Genomic DNA, 16,770 nt, shown 5'->3' with positions numbered 1-16,770 from the left:
TATTCATACATTAGTTCTCATGAGAAGACTAATTATATTAAACAAAAAATTATTATTGAACATCAAATATTTAGATGCTATATGTATAACATATATTTTAGCTACATGTATGTTAAACTTCTACCATTTAAAAATAATACAAATTGAGAGAAAATTAACAAGAAAAGTACATTATAGATTGTACTTAAAAGAAAAAATGGTAGGAAAAAAGTTCATCTTTTATTTTAAAATAACTAATAACATGAATTGAAGGCCAAAGAAAAAAATACAAAAAATAAAAAAGATAAGTAATCGTAAAGATTGCGAGTAAGAAACCAACATTGTTTTATTTATTTTTTAACTTATTTTTAATTTTAATTTCCTTTTTTTATTTGAACTTTTACTATTGAATGGAAATCAATGTCTTTTATCATTTTATTTTATTTTTATTTTTTTTATTTGAATATTTGAATATTATTAATTTTCATTTTCATTTGGATTTACATTATTAACTATAGTTAATGAAGTTTTTGTTGAATTCAAAGTTACTGAAGTTCTTATTGAATTCAAATATCAAGAAATAAGGAATTTTTTTTTTTAATTAGGAACCAAAAAATATTTGTTATCAAATTTTAAAAAACAAACGTAAAGTTCTACATGAGTGTCAAATTTTTAATTATGAAATAAATTAAAAGACAAAAACAATGAGTTCAACTTCTCATGTATTTATCTTAATTTTTGACCTACTACATATACTTCAATTCCCATGTGGGCCTATTTATGAAAAATTCTTTTAGGAGTGATTAGCTTAATTGGATAGCAAATCCTTTTAGACACTTAAGTCATATTCTACATGCCAAGATCTTAAACAAATTGCTAGATTTATGCTAATCTATTATAAGTAGACACCCAAGAGGTGGGATGGATTGAGTATTGGTCTATTTTCACAGTTTTTATAAATATGAATGTAAAAGACAAATATAAATGATAACAATAAAAAAGAGTGGAAGGATACAGAAATGTAAACACAAAAATTTTATAGTAGTTTGATTGATATATATTCACTTTCCTTTTGCTTCAATTTCAAACACAATATTTCACCATATTAATGTTTTCAAATCAAGTCTTCAATATTTATATACTTGAATTATTGATTCCAAGGACCTTTATGATTCTCAAAAGATACTTTACTTTTCAATTGCCTAAGTGATACTATATGCTTAACAAACCCTCGTGATGCCTCATTCTTTAATTTATTCTTTGAGTAATATCCCATCATTTTAGCTTATAAGGTTACAATCAAATAAATTTGGTCTCACAATATCTTAATACAAGTTAAAACTCAAATGGATGTTGAGATTCATGCTATTATAGAGTGAATATTTGTGTTTAATTAAAAGGTTCACGTGTATCCATTATAATAGCACGAGAAGCAACACAAATTTGTGCTAATTTCTCATAAAATCAGTCAAGATTAATGTTAAGACCTCAAAAAACAATGAGGAAACATGCCACATTACCATTCAAGGGGTCTACCATTAATGGAATGGACTACAAATGGATGGAGGTATCATAGATGAGTCACTTAAATGATCGGAAAAGATTAATACCGCAAAATTAGTTTAGTGAGTCAAAGAGGAAAAAAAAAGGTACCTTTCAAGAGTTATAATATATTTCATCCTTTAAATTACCTTTTAGGAATTCAAATATGAATGATATTCTTTTGCCCAAGAACAATCTATCTAAACAAAAGAAAACCCATCTAATAATACATCAAAATTGTTGCCAAAATCATCCTATTTTGAAACAAATTATTTAATTTTTTAATAAATATTGTTTTCTATTAGATAGGACTCCCATTTCATATAACTAATGATTAGTGTCGATATTACAAATTCTTTGTGCACAACGGTCCAAACACAGCCCAATTGGATCAAAAAATTTGAGAAAAAAAAATAATTTAATAAATAATTTTATATGTTTTTCAAAATTTATTTATCTTAATTTCATTTATTATATAGGAATTAAATAACTTTAAAATACATAAAATTGAAACTAATTTTAATTATATTTAATTATTTTTTTGTACTTTTTTTTAAATTTTGAAATCAAACATATTTCCTTAATATTTTTTCTCTCGCTTATTTCGGAAACATAGAGAATACAAACAGAGCACAGGGCACCGAAGCAAACCCCCCTCCTCCACAGTCACTATATGCCAAATGCTACAGCAGTCACCTCTTTAGGGTTTATCGTAAAACCCCTTGGAATTGAACGCTTCTAATATTTTCGTTTCTCTCACTGCGTCTCCTCTAGGAAGTAAGCGAGAGAGATTCCATGGCGTCTCTCGTTTCTTCGCTGTCGAACAGCTTCCGGCAAGTCCCGCAGGCAGGCATTCCGGCGATGTTGGATTGCATTTTGGCCGCAACCGCCTCATCTCCATCTTCACTTTTTGCTTTGCTCCTCGACGCTTTCCATGATCTCACCAAGGTACTATTCCTTCATGAAACGACCCGTTTGTATGATTTGGAAATATATTGAAATCATAGTTTGGTTGGCGGGAAAATGATAGGAGAAAGAAAATAAATAAAAGATCACTAACTGATACAAAGTGTCTTGCTTACTGGATGCGGGTTTCACGTCCTTTCGGAAATCAATTGAGTTTAAAAATTTGACTTTGTTTTACTTTTCCTCACTTTCCCAGCAATTAGACGAAGGGTAATTGAATTTGATTTCACGTTGGGTTTGGTTGGTCTGTCAGGACATTGCCAAGGATGGAAAGAAATTGGATTCGGATCAGTGTAATCATGTTTCTTCTTTTGTGTGTGGAGTCTGTCATCTTCTGGAGAAATCTGGTGAGTTGTGATCCTGAGTCCGAATTACATTTCTTTTTATATTATTCTTATGTTAATGATAAAAAGGTTGACTGTGATGTCTATTAATTGAGCTTCACACCCTTTTGCATGGAAAAATTAATGGCCTTTTCTATAAGAGAAATGAAAACTGTTTCCCGATTTTGAAAACAGAAAAAAATGAAAGTAACGCAGAAAACATGGTTGATAACAATGTTAGGTTTCAAAAAACTGTTTTAGAAATATTTCTTGAAGATGTTGAAATGTTATTTTCTTATTACCAAAAATCCAAACGTTTTAACGATTGAAAACAAACCACAAAGAGATGCGTTCTTTTCTTTTTCATTTTCAAAGATTAAAATTTTTCCAAACTGATCATTTTTATTTTTGTTTTCATTACTGAACAAGCCTTAAGGATTTGTTTGCATCTTAGAAACTGGAAGTGGAAGGAAAAAATCAGAAGGAAAATCAATTTCTCATTTTTGATTGTGATGGAAAGTAAGAATCAGAAGAAACTTATTGAAGATCAGAGGGAAAGGTACCCATTTTGAAGCTCTTTATTTAAAGAAGTGATAGAAGTTGGAGAACATATGGAGGCAAAGTTCATTCTAGTTCTTCCATGATCCTGCCCTTCCCTTGTCCATCCCCTCGTAGTTTCTAAGATCCAAATGAAGGTTAATGCTCCTACTCTCCCATGTTTTCCTAAAAAACAAAAAAAAGACGAAATTGGAGTTTTATGCTCTCTATGTATTTGTTACTTGTTGCCTTTAAGTTTGTGTTTCCTATTCTCTATATGCTTCTGGTTTCCATGGGGCTTGCCCCTCTCTTTTAATGCAATTGCTCACTTGTAAAAAATAGTAGGATATGTTGGGCCAAACCGTCCATGAGTTGGCTGTTGACAATCTTGTCTCTGTAGGGGTTAATTCTGATGCTTTCCAATCATTTACTTGGAAATGTTTTATTCCACTGATGAAGATTGTACATGCATGTGATCGTGAAATGCTTAACCAGGTAAAGCTGTAAAATCCATGCTCTTATTTTGTATTCTGAATTTTTTAGACTGTATTTGTATTTAATGATTGCTTAGTGGCTATTTTGTTGTGTGATTGCATGGTTTTGGTTTTAGACGACAGAATCATTTGTTGATGTTGTGATAAAAACGAACTCCTGGGGGGTCCTGGAGGAAACCTTGGTACCATTTTTGATAAGATCCGTTGGTCTTTCTATGGGTATGCTTCAAAATGAAGAATCTGCTATCTACCAATGGACTGGGAGCTCAGTTTCCCAGGTTTCTATTCAACAGCAAAATTATTCAGATATGATTGAAGAATCCATGTTCCCTCTCTCCTTGCCAATATCATGTCATATTCTTACCTCAATACTAGATGCTGCCCTGCAAAGTCACCCAGAGGCTCCAACCACAAATTTGATCTTGGCAAATGAATGTTGTTATGCAGAAAATTTTGCTGGGCATTTGCTTTGGGATCTCTGTAATATTTCTGTTCAATTGCTTTCACAAAGTTGGGAACATCGATCCTGTACGATTAGCTTCTTACTACCGTTAATTTTTAAAGCATTCGTGTCCCACAAGACCTTTGAAATCTCAGCTCATGGGAAGACATATGTACTTTCCAGGTAGAAGGCCACAATTTAATTAACTGCATGAGCCTTACATATGAGCACCTTATATCACATGCACTGTGCTTAATTTTCTTATAATAAAATCTGGTTGGTTTTTTCAGGACATGTTTTCTAAAGGAAATTTGGAGTTGCTGCAAAGCATTGTTTTCTCTTGGCACTTTAGAGAGAAGAGATGCCTATACTGTACTCTCTCTGTATTTGTCTTCTACAGAAGGATGTGAAGATGTCAATGCAAGTGATAAAGCAAAAGAATTTGATATAAGAGCTGAAAGTGAATTTTGGGGTGAAATAAAAAGAGGCTTGGTACTTGAGCTTTTTTTTGTCCTTTCTTATTAGTTTGATTTGCTTCTAAACATATAAAAAATATAGCAAATATTTATTTTCTATTCTTTTGTTATTGTTTATATTTTTTGGTGGGGTTTGTTAGGTTGACAAGGAAGGCCTAGTAAGAAAGCAGTCACTACACATATTGAAGACAATACTAGATGTAAATGAAGGAAGCCAGTGCTACCCTGGTGTTCCAGAGAAGGTATCACATCAGAAAAATTCAAGCCCTCGTGGTATGACAAAGAGGGGGCGATGGGCTGACAAGGAAGCCAAATCATTGGGTGTGGGGAAAATTTGTCAGTCAGTTGATCTCTTTTTGACTAGTCAGCAGCGGTGGCTGGCATTCATACTTCTTTATGAAATGCTGGAAGAGTATGGTACTCACTTGGTTGAAGCAGCTTGGAATCACCAGGTGCATCATGATGTTTTTTGTATTCTTCATATCATCAATGGATCTCTCCTGAATACAGGCACACAATCACACATCCTAGGATAAATATGCGCTTTAACATCTTCTATCACAAAGGAAATTCTCTAAACAAGAATATATCTTGAGCATTGCTATATATTTTTGGACAAATAATCTGCTGCAAGCTTTTTATTTATTTTTATTTTTTTATCATTAACAAACATATTCATTGATATAGATTTAAAAGTAATGATGAAGGGTGATGAATCCTTCCCAAACTTTCAAAATCTAAATCAAAAGAAAAGGTGGAGAAACCTTCTCCAATATACTAAGGAGACCTATACATCGATACCACATGAGACTATACAAGGAAAAGTGAGTTGACACTCCTTAGGGGTTAATGCATCTCCTACAAAAAGAAACCAAAGCATTGCTACTCTCTTCGCTCTTTTAACCCTTTTGATTTACATTCCAAATTCCAATCTGCAAAATTACTCTACCTATAAACAAAAACAAAGGAAACCTCAAGAAAGAATCCTTCTAGATTGGTAGTGTCAAGAAGGTTCCATAAATAGCTGGACAGCCAATGCATAACCCCATATAAACAGCCCAGTTAAACAAATCCATTAATGAAGATATTGTTTTAGTGGGTTATGTGATATGGCTATCAGCTTTGGAACTATTTTGCCAATTGCTTGGGTTATGAAATTTGAAAAAGACACATGTTTGGTGAATTGTTATTTTTTGGTTACCTTTCTCAGGAAATGGAACCAACTATTGTCTATGCAATAGAATCTTGTTGAAGAAGCATATTTGTGAGGTAAGGTGACCATAATGAGAGTTTCTTTATTTGGATAAAGATATATTTAATGGGAGGCCTATAAAAAAAAATGCTTTAAAAGAGCACCTAACAAAAAGGGCACCGCCTATGCATATAAGATGCATGCAAAGATAGCCAAAAGGGTGAGAAAAAAGAGAAAAGAAGAGAAGAGAGAAACAACGAGCTATAATTCTTAGTTCCTACCCAAATCATGAATGAATCCAAAAAAGATCTACTCTCCCAAGAACCCTTACCAAACATTGCAGAGTTTGAGGAAAACCTCAGCATATTTTTAAAATCAGTGTTACTAAGAGAGTCTTGGTATATTTTTAATGGGTTGTAGACTGATGTGATAGATGGTACTTGATTAACTCACATGTTTAGTACATCTATACTATTTATTAAGCAGAGGAGTAGTTTGTGCTCTATAATCTATTATATGAAGCACTCGTTTTGCCTTGCTCTATACTTGGAAACTTTGTTGCTGAATCTTACTGTAGAGTTGCTTAAGAAACTGCTGCCAGTCATTACAACACCTTGCTCTCTTTCTATCTCTTCCATGTCCGTTGCCGTAATGATCCCATGTGCATAGTTGCACCCATCTAATGTTTCATGAAGATTAATGATGGTTTCCCCATTGATTGAGTAATTTGAGTTTGTGGTTGTCAAGATGGGTTGGATTGTGAACATATCTGGAAACACATTACTTTTGGAACTATGGTTTCAAATAAGTTGGAACTGAAGTATTATTGTTATTATTGTTGTTGTTGTTATTGTTGTTATTATTATTTTGTGATGCTCTATGGCCTTCAACTAGTTAAGAAAGAGGCTATTTTTGGATTCTAGTTTGTGGTGGTGATGGTGATTAAGATCTTTTGGTTAAAAGTAATGGTATCTTTTTTTGATAGGTAAAGGAATGTGTATACATAAATTAGAAAAAGATGCCAAGTACACCAACTAAGAGTAATGGTATCTTGTTTCCTTTTTTACCCTTTGAAATAAATTTATAAAGATAACTTTAGTTGTTTTCTATCAAAATTAGATTTAATGTTAGGTGAACTATTCGAGAGGAACATTTCTTTGATATTGGGTGCCATGTTCAAACTTACTTGAATTTGGTGGAGTGCTTCATGCATTCTCAGGCTGAGGTCAAACAACTCTTAAAAATTTTGAAATTTTCAAGTCTTCCATACATGTTAATTATATTTGGGTCAATCTTGATGTTGAATACATGAGAGGTTTTAATATGATGGTAAACTCTATATAAAAGTTTGGCATATCTGGGATTGCTTCTCAATGCGTATTTCTACTACAGGGTGTTTGGTTAGTTCAATGGTTAATACCAAATGTTTTATGTGATATAAATATATGTTTTTGATGGGTAAATTTTTTTTTTGGTACATGGAATCTAACCTGGAAACTCCTTGTCTGCACACCAATCCCTTGCCACCTTAGCCATGGGCTAGGGGCTTTATGTCATATCAGTACTTAATTTTGATTTTCCTATAGTCACCCTTACAGTCATCCCTCTTAACTTGCATTGAAAATTAAGAAACATTGACATACATGTAGATGCTCTTTGCTGACTAAGTCTTAGTCATGAAAGAACTAATTGTTTGATAAAATCCTTGCTGTGTTTTCCCTGCAAGTGCACTGCAATATCAATAAAATGCATCTACAAATTTATTGCTGGGCATGGCATATAAAAAAAAAAGAAAAAGAAAAAGAAATTTATTGTTGGGGCCTTAAGAAATAGAAAATTTATCTCTGAAGGGGCCTTGTCCATGGAAAGGCTGCTTGGTAAAATTATTTATCTGACCTTTTTAAGTACAGAAAAATTGGGAAGTTGTGAACCTGGAAGATCCTTCCATGTCCTTGTACTCTACACTTTCTTTCATATGCTTATGCTAAGAATGTCAATTCACTATTGGACCTTCTTCAAAACCTTAAGATTATCCTTTTGGTTTTTGGGCAAGTATCTGGTTTAAAAATCAACTTAGAAAAAAGCACCATTTCAGGTATTAACACTAGGCATTGTCTAGTTTGGCTTTGGTTTTGGAGTGCAGAGTGTCAGAGTGGCCTTTGTCTTATTTAGGCCTTCCTTTGGGAGGGAACCTAAAGACAATAGGCTTTTGGGATCCAGTGGTTGAGAGAATTTCGAGGAGGCTGGATGGGTGGAAAAAGGCCTATTTGTCTTTGGGAGGGAGGATTACTTTAATTCAGTCTTGTCTGTCTCACATCCCTAGCTACTTCCTCTCCCTCTTTAAAATCCCTGTATCTATAGCTTCAAAGATTGAGAAGATGTAAAGGGATTTTCTTTGGTCTGGGGCCGAGGAAGGGAAGAAAGATCACCTAATCAGATGGGAGGTTGTTAGTAGACCAAAGGAGATGGGAGGTTTGGCCTTTGGGAAGACTTCTATGAGAAATAGTGCCCTCTTAGGGAAATGGCTTTGGAGGTTCCCTAGAGAAAGGAGCGGTCTTTGGCATAAGGTTATTGCGAGTATATATGGGACACATCCTAATGGATGGGACGCCAACATAGTGGTTAGATGGTCTCACAGATGTCCTTGGAAGACTATTGCTCAAGTTTCCAGGAGTTCTCCCCTTTTGTCCGCCTAGTGGTGGGCAATGGGGAGAGAATTCGGTTTTGGGAAGATCTTTGGTGGGGAAACCAAACTTTGTGCTCTCAATTTGCTGATCTCTATAGAGTTATTTCTGTGAAAAACCTCACTGTCTCAAATGTCCTTGGCAATTCCTTACCATTATCTTGGAATTTTTACTTTCGCCGCAATCTAACGGATTCAGAAATTGATCTCCTTCAGAGATTAATGTCTTCCCTTAATTCTGTGCTTCTTTCCCCTTTTTCATCAGACTCAAGAGCGTGGTCTTTGTCTTCGTCAGGCTCGTTTTCAGTGAAATCTTTTTTCTATGCCTTGTCAAAAGTTTCAAATCCTTTAATGTTCCTTCCGGCCAAGTTTTTATGGAGCTCAAAAGTCCCTTCAAAGGTTAAGGCCCTCGCTTGGTTAGTAGCACATGAGAAGGTAAACACTAATGACAAGTTGCAATTGAGAAGACCCTATAAAGCCCTCTGTCCTCAATGGTGCATTCTTTGCAAAGGAAATGGAGAGTCGATTGACCACTTTTTTCTTCATTGTCCCGTTACCATTGGACTTTGGCACAGGTTGTTCAATCTAGTAGGTGATTTGGGTCCCTCCGAGGAGCCTTGAGGACATGTTGGTTATTTCTTTTAAAGGCTTGGGGAACTCATTAAGAGGCAAGACACTTTGGCAAATTGCTTGCCTTACTTTGATTTGGATGGTGTGGCAAGAAAGAAACAATAGGATCTTTGAGGATAAAGGGAGAACGGAAGAGATGGTTTGGGATTTGATCCAGTTTTATTCTTCTCTATGGGCTTCTTGTACTGAAGCTTTTAGAGGTGTTCCTCTAAGCATTCTACAACTCAATTGGATTGGGGTTTGCGTTTCAAGAGTTTGAAGATTGATGGGGTTTCTTTTGTTTTTAGAGTTCTATTGTTGGGTGTTTTTCCTTGGTATTTGTGTAGGAAGGACCTCTCATCCTTCCCTTCGTTTTTTTCTCTTTCTTTTGTCTCTTTTTTCTCTCCTGTATTTGTTCTTTTATTAATATAATCTTCTTCGTTTCTGATCAAAAAAAAAAAAAAAGAATGTCAATTCACTATTATCATATTTTGGCTGTATTTCTATAACTTGTTTTTTTCCTTTTCCTGTAGCATTAGGTTTTCTTGAACGTGTCATAATCAATGTGCCATTTGCTTATGTGTTGTCCGCTAAACTTTAATTATTCCTTGCAGATTACCTTGTTGCTTCATTTTTCTTTCCCAAATAACTCTGTCAACTCATTGAATGGGGAAATTTTTCAAAATCAAATGAGTTCTTTGGAGGAAATCTTTAATTGGCTATCCATCTTGTGGGAACGGGGTCTCTGTCATGACAATCCTCAAGGTACCACTAACTTGTTAACAAGCTGATTGATCAATTGAATTAGTCATTGCATAGTAGAGAATAGGTTTACTGTAAACATTATATTATCAATCATCATACGACCAACTAGTTATTCCAAACAGGAGTCCTGTTCATTGTTTCCTCTCATTTTTCCATTTGTATCTATTGCAGTCAGGTGCTTAATCATGCAGTCATTTTTGGGAATTGAGTGGAAGAAACACAGAGATTTTGCAAAGTCAGTGCCTGAAAGTTTTGTATTTGGCTCATTCATGCAAGCATTGAATGACCCTGTGCACCACAAAGATTTTGGTTTGTTCTCAATTTGATTGGTTACCTACACTATTTCCAGTCCTTAAAAATATTTAATTCTGTTGTGTTACATTATGGGAGATTGTTATTTGGATAATTTTCACATGGGAAGCATGGGTTGAGAGCTTGAAATGGGCAAAATGATGGCAAAATCATAGTCCTAGAGCATATGCTATGGCTGATGACAAAAAAAGTCATTTTCTTGTATGCTGTGGGCCATTTGGTTAAATAAGGAACTGAATTTTATTGCAATGAAGAGCATGCACTCTAGAGGATATGGAATACACATGCTTGTGAATAAAATCCAGGTCAACCTCTTGCATTTACCATGCTTTAAGTCAATACTTTTTCTGTACTCAACACAAGCACCACCTACTCACATTGGACACTTTAACTTATACTAGGACTCATAAGTGTGAATGTATGTTATGGGAGCCCTAGGCTCCTCAGTTATCTTGTCAATTTTAAAATCTCCAAGGTTCTGTTGTGGAGGCAATAGAAAGAGAATTTGGTTTTAGGGTTCTTTTCTTGTAGGAGCTGATCTAAGTGATCAACTCTGAGCCACACTGCCAAGACGATGATCTGACATTTGGTGGTTAACAGGGATGGTTGGGTGGCAGATTTTTTGGGAAGGGAATTGTTGGAATCCCTACTGGAGGATTTTGGATAGTGAATGCAGTGCACTCCTTTTTTAGTCTCTTATTTTTTATTTTCTTCTCACATGGAGTATAAATTGATTTGGAAAATTGCGAAGGGATCCTTTTCATAAGATCCTACTATTTGTCTTTGCTGCTGGATGAATGCCACATCTTCCCTGCTAAGTTGATTTGGAATGCAATAGTGCCTTTCAAGGTCTTTTTTTTTTGTTGATCAGAAACAAAAATATATTATATTAATGGTAATAATAATAAAGGTACCTAGCAAAAAAAAAAAAATGATAATAATAATAAAGGTACAAGAGAAGGATGAGAGGTCCTTTCCTCAAAATACAGATTCTGATCAAAGTAGAAGACACCCCTCTAAACAAAACTATATACAAAGACAACCCCCAACTATCTCAAACTTTTGATTCATAAACCGCAAGCTAGTTGAGTTGCATAACACTAAGCGGAACTCCTCTAAAAGCAATAGTACAAGAGGCCCACAGAGAGGAGTAGAAGCAGAGGAAGTCCCACAACGTCCCTTCCAATCTCCCCTTATCCTCAAAAATCTTGACGTCTCTCTTGCCACACAATCCACAATAAAGTGAGGCAAACAATTTGCCAAAGAGTTTTGCTTCTGATCGAATTCCCCAAACCTCTAAAAGCAATACTCATCATGTCTCCAATACTCCTTGGTGGAACCCAATCCAACCTTGCTAGATTGAAGAACTCGTGCCATATGTCACAAGATGCTTCAAATGACCCTCCCCATAGGCTTATATAGAAAGCAGGAAGCTTCTAGAGACCCATGGAGACATCTAGACTTAGCTACAAGGTGGAAAAGTGTGGAAGCTTGTAGAGAGGGTTAGAGATGTCCACACATCTCTACACTTGGCTAGGAGACCATTGGAAAAGTGTGGGGTGTTCTAGAGTCTTCCAAAGTCATCTTGTACATAGCCTTGAACATAGACTAGTGTAGGAGCTTCTAGATTATTCTTGATTTGTAAAGAACCCTCCAAGGTTCAAGAGACTTCCTAAGGTGCCTGTAAATAGGTTAAGGCCTCATTTGCCCAAGGCACCATCCAAATCACTTCCTAACTAAGCAAGTGAGCTTCTTAAGCACTTGTAAAGCATCCTTAAGAGCAATAAAAGCTTCTATTTTTTAAGTGTTGCATACTACGCCTTCTAAAACTTCTAAGTCATGTGCATCGTAGCCTTGCGAGCTAAGCATTAGGAGTAAGACTGACTTAGGAAGATCAAGTGTCTTGACTTGTTTAAGTGCCGCATGAGCTTTGGGAAAGACTAAGTCCGTGACACATAGCCCAAGAGTCAATGGGCAATGTAGAAAAAAGTGCCATAGCCTTTTCAAGGTCTTTCTTTCTTTCATTCTTTTTTTTTGTGTGGGAAGTTTGTTGGGAGAAAATAGGTGTTGCCTTAGCAATGAAGAAAATGAATCAACTGATCACATCCTCATCTATTGCCTTCCCCATTTGGTTAGGGATGCCCTCCTTAGTTGGTGCAATTAGTTTGTAGGAGCAAGTGAGTGTCAAGTGTAGAAGCTGATTCCTCTAGGTATCTTCGGATTACTTGGCGAGAGGGGAATTGAAGAACTTTTAAAGGAGTGGAGTGATCATCCTTGAAGGAATGGATATGCTTCTTAACACTTTTGTTTCTATGGACCTATGCTGGCTTAGGGATTTTCTTTATTTTTTTTGTAATACTGGACTTTGTTGATGTTATTGGGATTGGTTAGCTTGGGTGTGGGGCAATGATTTGAAAACTAGCTTGCTCGATTGGTTAGACCGGTTTAATTGCTATTCAACCATCTCTCTAATCCGATTCACCTTTTAACTTATTTCTTTTGAATTAGACTTGTGTTGAACTAGAAAAATTGGTGGCTAGACTATTGAACTGGCTAGCATGGTTGGTTATGTATGAACCAATTTTTTTTTTTTATAATGAAAAAGTGCATTGGAGCATGATTGAACCTAGGTGCCTTGGATAAAAACAAGAGCTCCTAACCATTAGGCTGAATTGCTCTCTTTGATAATATCATGCATTGTATTAATTAGATATTCTATTCAAAAACTTTAAAAATATTTTTTTTTATAGGATAAAAACTTTAAAAACATTTTTCCTCCTTCATTTTATAAGATGATAAATATGAAAATAATATAGTTAATAGAAGGAAATAATTTGTCAAATAGTAAAATGATAGAATATATAATTGTTGAAATGTGGATGAAGTTAATTAGTAAAATTTTATTTCATTTTAATATTTTTTTAATAGTTCAATTTTATACTTGTGCTATTTACTAAAGTTAGAAATATTAATATATTTATATTTTATCATTTTTATGATTTAATTTGTTAATATTAAAGATAATTTGTTATCATTCTTTCTCTTGTATCTTTTCTTCTTTTAATTTATTTTTCTTCGTTTCTGATAAAAAAAAAAAATTAAAGATAAATGCATGAAATATCTTTAAGTCATTAGCTATTAATTTATATATTTATAACTTATTATGACTATTTTTAATTTTAATAATATATAATTTATATATTTATGATGTCATATTGAGATGGTTTCACCTTGGTTGAACCATTAGTTCGAACAGTGAACTGTGATCTAATAACTTATCCTATTCTATGAAGTGTGGTGTTGTTTTATTTTCTGTTGTGCTATATGTATATGTCATATGTACTTGGATCTCACCCCCTTTTATTAGGCGCTTTTAATCAGTCTCTCTTTGCTTTGTCAAGCAAAAAAGAAAAAAAGATGGATGGAACAATGGAGTGACAAGATTGGTATAAGAATGTTTGATTTGTGGGGCTGGTGAGTCCAGGGAGTATATTAAGGGTGATACTGGTCAAAAGTCTCTTATGTCTTGGACTTTTCTCAAGTTTATCATTTCAATTTTAAGTGGTTTGGTGTAGAGGCACATGGTCTTGGGTTGAATCTTGCTACTGATTAAATACCTTGATTTACTCGGTGTTGGATGTTGCGGGTGCGGTTGGCATCTTGAGGTTTAGGTCCCCGTGGGGAGTCTTAAGGGTTTGGCGGCTTTGGCCTTGGGAGGTTCCTTGGTCATCAGGAGAAAAAAAAAAAAAATTAAGTGGTTTGGTAAAAAAATTAAGTGGTTTGGTGTAAAACCTCCTTGCGGATTTTCTTAGAACAAGTATCAAAATTCTTTTCCTCCAACGGTTTAACATTATTTCCTTAAAAGTTTTGGAAATGTGCTCCAATCATTTTGACTTAGAAGATCATGATTAAAAAGGTGGCTTTATCTTGGTTATGGAGTGGCACTTGCAAGTAGTTCAGTTAACCCTCATTCCCACTATTAAGCCAAGACTCTCACACCATCTTACTATTGGTGTTTAAGTAGCTTCACCTTGCTTTTGGTGTAATTGCTAAGAATAGTTAGGAGGGATGTGATGGGCATTTACATGATTTTAACTTGCATGAGTCATTTGAAAGAGGTTTAGATTCCATTTTTTTGGTTTGGTTGCTAAGAGGGGTGGGTTGGAGGATATTAAGGACCTTTGGCTTGATAACTTGATGGATGACTTGTCTAAGCTTTTGGGGAACATCATGGTAATAGGCTCTATAAGGGGAATGGTGCACAAAAATATTGGTGTCTTGGAATGCTCTCATAAAGGAAAACAAATTATAAATGCAATTCTTACCACTAATAAAGCTATGGATTCGAGATTTGAAAGCTAGAAGCTTAGGGTTGTGTGAAAAGTGGATATTGAGAAAGCTTATGACCATGTGAATTGAGACTTTTTGATTTAAGTGTTGAACAATATGGGCTTTGGGTAGAAATAGATCAATTGGTTAAATTTTGCATTTGTATGGTGTGTTATGTGGTGTTAGTTAATGGATCTCTTGCTATTTTCTACCAAAACTTAAGAGGCTTGTGACAAGGGGATTTGCTATCTCCCTACTTGTTGAATTTGGTGATGGAAGTGTTGATCTATTTTCTACCTAGGGTTTGAAAATCAATTTCAAGAAAAGTGAGCTCATTCCTATGAGAGGTTTCAAGGAAATTGACCTCTTGTATTTTTGTATGCCTTGTAGAGTGGGTGATCTAGCCACCAAGTATTTAGGAATTAGGATTGTCTTGGGTAAAATTTTCAAGTCTCCTTTCTTTGTTGAGGAGAGCATTGAATGTAGGCAGGCTTCTTGGAAGAAGCACTAGTTGTCTAAGGTTGGTACACTCACTTTGTCAAAGAGCAATCTCCTCAAAACTAAATTTTATTGTGTATAAGAATAATTAATGCTTGCCCTTCTTGAACAACTAAAGAATATCGTGTTGCACCACTCTAAAATTGCCTCAAAAGAAGATTACCAAGTGTTCTCCTTCCTTTTTTCCTAACTTCAATAACCAAAGAATATTGTGTTGCACTATGTTGACAAAGGATCTTAATTGTGTGGCTAAACTTTTTCTTACTCGGTGTTAATTTTAGGACCTATGTTTGGGGAAAAAGATTGACAATGCTAGAGAGGCGGATGGACTCTATTACTTTGAGGAGGACTTAGATGTTTCAAGATGTTTATCCTAATCTACTCATGTTGGTGCCTCTTCATCCTGTGAGGATGAAATTAAATTTGAAGGTTTTATACCTAACTTTATTAAGCAATAAAAGGTTGCTGATTTTCAATTTGAAATATGTGAATTGTCCAAACATCATAACACTCATTTTCCTAGCCAGACCTATAAGTGATCACAACCTTTTTCACTTGTATATAGTGACATTTAGGGTCCTTTACATATGACAAATGTATGAGGGGCAAAGTAGTTTCTTACTTTTTAGACGACCGTACTCGTGTATATTGGGTTTACCTTCTTAAAGAAAAATTTGAAACAACCAATGTGTTCCAAACCTTCCATAGAATGATTCAAAACCAATTTCAAGCTAAACTTCTGGTTTTTAGAACAAATAATGGAGGAGATATTTTGCTTCTACCTTGGGTAATAGGATTGTTCATCAAACATCCTATGTTGATACCCCTCAACAAAATGGAATAGCTAAGAGGAGAAATAAACATTTGCTTGATATTGCTTGGGCTTTGTCATTTACCATGGGAGTGCCTAAATATTTGTGGGGAGAAGCCATCCAAATAGTTTGTTATCTTGTCAAGAATGCCTACTAAGGTCCTCAATTTTAAGACACCTTTGGACTCTTTAAATTTGATTTTTCCAACTTCTTGCTTATTCAATACCCTTCCACTAAGAGTTTTCAGTTGCACAAAATTTGTGAATGTCCATAAGCATGATCGGAGTAAGCTTGATCCTAGGTTACTCAAGTGTCTCATCTTCGGTATTCTCCTACTCAAAAAGGGTGTAAATGTTTTCATCCTCTAACTAAAATGGTTTTTGTTGCCATGGATGTCACTTTCTTTTTGAGTCACAACGTTATCTCACCCAAACTTATCTTCAAGAGGATATCAAGAGTGAAAGATCAATTTTGGGATGGTGATTTGTTACCAAGACTTGTTACTGATCTTGTGCCTACATTGCATTCACCTTCCACCTTACCTATTGCTGAAATTAAGCACAAAAAATTTTCCACTGATGATCAATTTGGTGTGGAGGAAGAGGAAACTGAAGCCGAAAAGCCTTGTAAGTTGCAAGTGTATTCTCGAAGGGATAAGTCCAAGAAAAATTGTCAATCTTTTGACTCGAACATGGTGCCTATGGAAAACATAGGCAACTCTGAATCTTGCCTTACTCCATCTGTTATTTTTTATAAATCTTGGTTTATTGATCCCATTGTTCTAGTCTCAGATCTTGATTTGCATGTTGCT

General features: G+C 34.8%; 1 protein-coding gene across 6 annotated transcripts in view; it reads left to right on the top strand.

The window, feature by feature from the left end:
• Positions 1 to 2,126: 2,126 nt before the first annotated feature.
• Positions 2,127 to 16,770, top strand: part of LOC100855390 (uncharacterized) — a 120,871-nt gene continuing 106,227 nt past the window's right edge. Inside the window, exons 1-8 of one of the 6 annotated variants that reach the window (XM_059734021.1) lie at positions 2,127 to 2,469; positions 2,741 to 2,834; positions 3,748 to 3,842; positions 3,958 to 4,466; positions 4,574 to 4,775; positions 4,900 to 5,211; positions 9,858 to 10,008; positions 10,180 to 10,317. In XM_059734021.1, the coding sequence (XP_059590004.1) occupies positions 2,317 to 2,469; positions 2,741 to 2,834; positions 3,748 to 3,842; positions 3,958 to 4,466; positions 4,574 to 4,775; positions 4,900 to 5,211; positions 9,858 to 10,008; positions 10,180 to 10,317 (1,654 nt within the window). In that variant the 5' untranslated portion in view covers positions 2,127 to 2,316. Of the gene's footprint in view, positions 2,470 to 2,740; positions 2,835 to 3,269; positions 3,506 to 3,747; positions 3,843 to 3,957; positions 4,467 to 4,573; positions 4,776 to 4,899; positions 5,212 to 9,857; positions 10,009 to 10,179; positions 10,318 to 16,770 lie in introns of those variants that run through there. The other 5 variants (XM_059734025.1, XM_059734023.1, XM_059734024.1 and 2 more) reach the window with 5 other exon arrangements.

The sequence above is a fragment of the Vitis vinifera genome, chromosome 2 (assembly GCF_030704535.1).
Source record: "Vitis vinifera cultivar Pinot Noir 40024 chromosome 2, ASM3070453v1".
Classification (NCBI taxonomy): Eukaryota; Viridiplantae; Streptophyta; class Magnoliopsida; order Vitales; family Vitaceae; genus Vitis; species Vitis vinifera.
The sequence above is the reverse complement of the archived record's forward strand: the minus strand, read 5'-3'. Positions and strand labels throughout refer to the sequence as shown.